This window comes from Salmo salar, unplaced genomic scaffold (assembly GCF_905237065.1).
Source record: "Salmo salar unplaced genomic scaffold, Ssal_v3.1, whole genome shotgun sequence".
NCBI lineage: Eukaryota > Metazoa > Chordata > Actinopteri > Salmoniformes > Salmonidae > Salmo > Salmo salar.
In genome coordinates, this window is record NW_025549157.1 from 199850 (window position 1) to 206589 (window position 6740).

Here is a 6740-nt window from a genome sequence, read left to right on the forward strand (position 1 = left end):
CTGTCAAAATAGATATGGTGTGGACTGTATACTCAATACAATCTAAATCTGATACCTCACTGTCTGTCTTTTGACTGATACTGCTTTTAAACTGGTCTGGGCAGTCTACTCAAATATTTGTACTATACATGTTTCTATCTGCAGGCAATACTTTGATCATTTGTAATTTATAATATGATACATTAATTTATGAATAGATATGGAAGGTTTCAGGACACTGATATATCTGAATATGTTGAAGAAATATACTGCCACTATTTTCACCACCAGAGAATAGCAGTGTGATTTTAATATGATTTGACTCTTTGCAGGCTGTCAGGCTGTCTAGTCACAGAGGAAGGCTGTGCTTCTCTGGTCTCAGCTCTGAGGTCAAACCCCTCACACCTGAGAGAGCTGGACCTGAGCTACAATCACCCAGGAGACTCAGGAGTCAGACTGCTCTCTGCTGGACTGGAGGATCCACACTGCAGACTGGAGAAACTCAAGTATGTAGAGGGTTTATGTCAATGTTCATATCAGACATGTTGGACTTTTCAGGCTAGTTAATACAAACATTCTGACCACCACTTGGAAAAAGTTATATGCTGTGTGTGTGTGTGTGTATTTGTCCTGTGTGTGTGTGTGTGTGTGTGTGTGTGTGTATTTGTCCTGTGTGTGTGTATTTGACCTGTGTATGTGTATTTGTCCTGTGTGTGTGTGTGTGTGTGTATTAGTCGTGTGTGTGTGTGTGTGTATTTGTCCTGTGTGTGTGTGTGTAGTGTAGTGTAGTGTGTGTGTGTGTGTGTAGTGTGTGTGTGTGTGTGTAACACACAGGACATACAGGACACACACACACACGATACACACACACACACACACACACACACACTACACACACACACACACGACACACATACACACACAGGACAAATACACACACACACACACACACACACAGGACAAATACACACACACACAGACACACTACATAGATACAGACACATTACAGAGACACAGACACATTACAGAGATACAGACACATTACATAGATACAGACACATTACAGAGATACAGACACATTACAGAGATACAGACACATTACAGATACAGACACATTACAGATACAGACACATTACAGAGATACAGACACATTACATAGATACAGACACATTACAGAGATACAGACACATTACAGAGATACAGACACATTACAGAGATACAGACACATTACAGATACAGACACATTACAGAGATACAGACACATTACATAGATACAGACACATTACATAGATACAGACACATTACATAGATACAGACACATTACAGATATAGAAACATTACAGAGACACAGACACATTACAGAGATACAGACACATTACATAGATACAGACACATTACAGAGATACATTGGCTTAATTCTGATAGCATTGTGTTGTGTGACCTTGTTTCAGTGGTACTGGGTCAGAATGTCTGGAGTGTGACTTACACCAAGAAAAGTATCTGTGCCTTGAAGGGGTCAACAGTGGAGCTGCACTGCTCTTATACATATCCCAGTGGTACAGTCACAACAACCCTCTGGTTCACTGAATCTGGGACTGGTAAAGAACCTAAAGATCTAGGTCAGGACCCAGAGTATGCAGGTCGTCTGGAGTGTCATGGAGATCAGAAGAATTGTCACACACTGAGGATCACAGACCTGAGAGAGAGTGACTCTGCTGAGTACAAGTTCAGATTATTAACAGATCAGACCGGAGGGAAATATATTGGCAGTCCTGGAGTCACTCTGTCTGTCACAGGTACAGTTACGTACATTCAATATAGTTCAACTGTTGAATTCCATTTAGTTCAAGAAAATTGTCTTGGTTTGTATTTACAGTATCTGTCACTCATCTCACATCTATCTAGATAGTTGTAATGTGAGTGTGGTTCTGTATGTATGCTAAAGCATATGATGTGTGTGCTTCAGTGTATGCTGTGATTTTAGCATGTATGCTAATGAGAATGTTGTGTTAAAATCTGTTTAAATTGACTCTATTGAACCCAATACTTCCTGGAAAACAGTGGAAAGTATTACAGAGTTGACTATCCTGGCTAAATAAATCAAATTCATTAATGAATGACTATAATTACCTTATAAAGGGCAGCTATACAGACACAAAGGAGGAGAATAATGATTTGTTTCCTCATACTCTAGATGTTGTGTTGGAGATGGATCCTACATCTGTGTCAGAGAGGGAGAATGTCACACTGATATGTAGAACCAAATGTACACTGGACCCCATCACAGCCTACAGTTGGTATAAGAATGGACAGCCTATACCAAACAGCAACACCTCCTCTCCTGTCTATAGCCTATTCTCAGTCAGCAGTGAGGATACAGGCCGATACTCCTGTGCTGTAGAAGGCCATGAGGATCTCCCCTCTGCTGAAGAGACTCTCACTGTCACATGTCAGTACATTGTGGGTTTCATTTGATATACTGATTATGTTGATTCTTGAATTGGGAATAGATTGTTTTCCATATGAATAAATATGAATAAATATTTTTGTGTGTAACATCCATTTCCTTGAATTTGTATTACCACCATATCATCATTCTTTTTAATTATTATTTTTCTGATTGTCTTTTACTCTGAATTAAATGATTTCAAACTCACCTGTAAAATGTAAACACAAATGTTGCTATAAATGAATCTGGTCTTCAACACCAGATGGTCCAAGGAACACCTCAGTGTCAGTCAGTCCCTCTGGTGAAATAATGGAGGGCAGTTCAGTGACTCTGACCTGCAGCAGTGAATCCAACCCACCTGTGGACAAATACACCTGGTACAAGAAGAATGTTACCTCACCAAAAGCATCAGGACAGAGTTACAGCATCACTAACATCATCTCTGAGGACAGAGGAGAATACTACTGTGAGGCTGAGAATACAATAGCATCTAATAACTCTACAGCTCTGATGATCATTATAGCAGGTGAAGTTACATCTTCAATACTTCAATACAAAATGATGTTCAATAAGAAATGATGTTTCAAGGTAATCTTCTTCTAGTTTGCATCATTACACTTTGGTTTAAAACTATACATAGTCTTATACATACAAGTATTGCATTAATGTCCTGTATTGCAGTATATTAATTTTCAGTTCATAATAACATGTACTCATATCATCTATATTATCTTTTAGAGAACCAAACCTCAGTTCTAACTGCTGCTGTAGGAATCATAGTGGTTGTTCTGGGTGTCATACTGGCTTCATGTCTCTCTGGCTTCATGTGGTTCAGGTGAGTGAAAATGCATATTTTAAAGATTATTTCACTTTATTATCTTCATTAATTTGTTCATTCATTCATTCGTTCATTTATAAAACAGGAAGAAGGCCTCCAAATCCACCTTTGACACAAGACACACAGCAGACGACGGACAGGTGAGTCTGTTCAGACAGATGGAAGATCATTTTTGTTGCTTTGTGGGAAATGTCCACTCTTCATGCTGTCTGTCCCCAGGTCTATTTATATTGTCTGTTCTCTCTCTCCGTCAGGGAGACTCTAGTGCAGTGTATGGCAACATCTCAGGCATGGCCATGACCCCTGCTGCAGCACAGACAGTGGCCACCTTCGACCAGGAACAGGACGAGGATGTCCAGTAAGCTGCTGTGAAATTCAACCTCTCCAGTGCTGCCACCCTCTGAGCATATTCTACCATTACAACAACATAGAGTCAATACTGTATACAACATTGTGAACACACAGACAGCATCAAGGTCATTCATATGTTGCTGCTTATTGGAGGAGTAGACAAAGTCATTCAAATAAGCAAAACAGTTGACCATTAGTGACCCCTCATTGTTCTCTGAGAACTCCCTCCATCACTATCTGATGACATTTCATTGTTCTCTGAGAACTCCCTCCATCACTATCTGATGACATTTCATTGTTCTCTGAGAACTCCCTCCATCACTATCTGATGACATTTCATTGTTCTCTGAGAACTCCCTCCATCACTATCTGATGACATTTCATTGTTCTCTGAGAACTCCCTCCATCACTATCTGATGACATTTCATTGTTCTCTGAGAACTCCCTCCATCACTATCTGATGACATTTCATTGTTCTCTGAGAACTCCCTCCATCACTATCTGATGACATTTCATTGTTCTCTGAGAACTCCCTCCATCACTATCTGATGACATTTCATTGTTCTCTGAGAACTCCCTCCATCACTATCTGATGACATTTCATTGTTCTCTGAGAACTCCCTCCATCACTCTCTGTTGACATTTCATTGTTCTCTGAGAACTCCCTCCATCACTATCTGATGACATTTCATTGTTCTCTGAGAACTCCCTCCATCACTATCTGATGACATTTCATTGTTCTCTGAGAACTCCCTCCATCACTATCTGATGACATTTCATTGTTCTCTGAGAACTCCCTCCATCACTATCTGATGACATTTCATTGTTCTCTGAGAACTCCCTCCATCACTATCTGATGACATTTCATTGTTCTCTGAGAACTCCCTCCATCACTATCTGATGACATTTCATTGAACTCATACTATGGTGTAAAAGTAGGCATTTTGAAAAGTCACAGTTTTAATGTCTTAAAGGTTCCAGGGGTATTCTTCAGGCCAAATGGCATTTCCTGAAACTGCACTCTACAATATACATCTCAAGACAATTACTATGACATGTCTATAACCTGTTGGGGCTACAGGTTAGCAATGAACCCCGAGACGGGATTGCTAACAAGGCTGGAAATTCAAAACATCAAAAATCTAATAATTTCAATTTCTCAAACAATCAACTATTTTACACAATTTAAAAGATAAACATCTCCTTAATCTAACCACATTGTTCGATTTTCAAAGAGGCTTTACGGCAAAAGCATAAAGTTAGATTATGTTAGGACAGTACATAGCCACAAAAGTACAAACATCCAGTTTCAATTCAAGGTCAGGCGTCACCAAAAGCAGAAACCAGCTAAAATTATGCACCAACCTTTGACAATCTCCATCAGATGACACTCCTAGGACATTATGTTATACAATACATGCATTTTTTGTTCCATCAAGTTCATATTTATATCCAAAAACAGCATTTTACAGTAGCGTGAAATTCCGATTTTTTTCTTCTCTGAAATGCTTCCGGTGAACATAACAAAATTACTATTCGAAAACATTGGTAAATTATAATATTGTCATTCAAAGAATAATATATTATCATCTCGTAATTGCTACCGAATGGCCAGATCTCAAAATAACTTTACTGGGAAATCACATTTTGCAATAAACGGGGTGCTATGCTAAGAACAATAAGCTATGCTATACAGTTAGCATCATCTAATATCGATAATAACATTGTAAATATCCCCTTACCTTTGATTATCTCCACCAGAAGGCACTGCCAGGAATCCCAGGTCCAGAACAAATGTGGTTTCTTTTGACAAAGTTCATAATTTATGTCCAAATAACACCAAGTAGTTAGCGTTCATTATGCTCCCACAAAACGTGGTGGGGGGGTGTAAAATCACGCCGAAAAGCTAAAAAAACCTAGTAAATAATCTATTTACGTTCGTTTCAAACATGTCAAACGTTGTTTAGCATTAATCTTTTGGTCCATTTTTAACGTTAAACATCAGTAATATTTTCACACAACCTATCCTATGTCTAGATAAACAATAATGACAAACTCACGCTTCTCAGATTTATGCGCAGGCGCCAAAAAATGAAGTGACGACATGTCAACTTCCATGCATTCTAATTTGCTCTCTGTTTATCATAGACGCTTCAAACAACTTTATAAAGATCGTTGACATCTAGTGGAAGCCGTAGGAGTTGCGAAATGAATCCTTTCTCACTATGGTATCTATAAAACAATGACACTAAATAGTACAGTCACAAAATTCAAAAAAATGTTTTATCTATTTTTCACAGGTTTTTGCCTGCAATATGAGTTTTGTTATACTTACAGACACCATTCAAACTGTTTTAGAAAATTCAGAGTGTTTTCTATCCGAATGTGTTAATAATATGCATATCCTAGCTTCTGAGTTGGTGTAGGAGGCAGTTAAAAATGGGCACATATTTTCTTCAAAATTTCTCAATACTGCCCCCTAGCCCCAACAGGAGTGATGTGATGAGGGTTTTAAGGAATGGCTCTGGTTCCATTCTAAATGGCACCCTATTCCCTATTTAGTTCACTACTGGTCAAAAGTAGTGCACTATAAGGGAGTAGGGTGCCATTTGGGAGTCACATTCAGTTTAATGGATGTTTCTTTCTCCAGGCCCACGGTGGAACAAGCAGCTGAGGAGGACCCCTCTGTTCTCTACAGTACAGTCAACAAACCCAGAACCAAGAAGACCTGAACACAACAAACCCAGAACCATGAAGACATGAACACAACAAACCCAGAACCAAGAAGACATGAACACAACAAACCCAGAACCAAGAAGACATGAACACAACAAACCCAGAACCATGAAGACATGAACACAACAAACCCAGAACCAAGAAGACATGAACACAACAAACCCAGAACCAAGAAGACATGAACACAACAAACCCAGAACCAAGAAGACATGAACACAACAAACCCAGAACCATGAAGACCTGAACACAACAAACCCAGAACCATGAAGACATGAACACAACAAACCCAGAACCATGAAGACATGAACACAACAAACCCAGAACCAAGAAGACATGAACACAACAAACCCAGAACCATGAAGACATGAACACAACAAACCCAGAACC

General features: G+C 39.1%; 1 protein-coding gene across 1 annotated transcript; it reads left to right on the forward strand.

The window, feature by feature from the left end:
- Positions 1–384: 384 nt before the first annotated feature.
- On the forward strand, positions 385–6471 carry LOC123735858 (B-cell receptor CD22-like). Its single transcript, XM_045713060.1, has 8 exons — positions 385–485; positions 1431–1775; positions 2174–2428; positions 2691–2954; positions 3167–3263; positions 3352–3406; positions 3521–3624; positions 6268–6471. Coding segments are annotated over exons 1-8 (1203 nt in total). The 5' UTR covers positions 385–484; the 3' UTR covers positions 6350–6471.
- Positions 6472–6740: the final 269 nt, after the last annotated feature.

What these genes read in the sequence shown, in the direction of transcription:
- LOC123735858 (XM_045713060.1), top strand. An exon ending in AGTCACTCTGTCTGTCACAG is followed by an intron (nt 1,776 to 2,173) that starts GTACAGTTACGT and finishes CTCATACTCTAG; the next exon opens with ATGTTGTGTTGGAGATGGAT. An exon ending in AGAGACTCTCACTGTCACAT is followed by an intron (nt 2,429 to 2,690) that starts GTCAGTACATTG and finishes CTTCAACACCAG; the next exon opens with ATGGTCCAAGGAACACCTCA.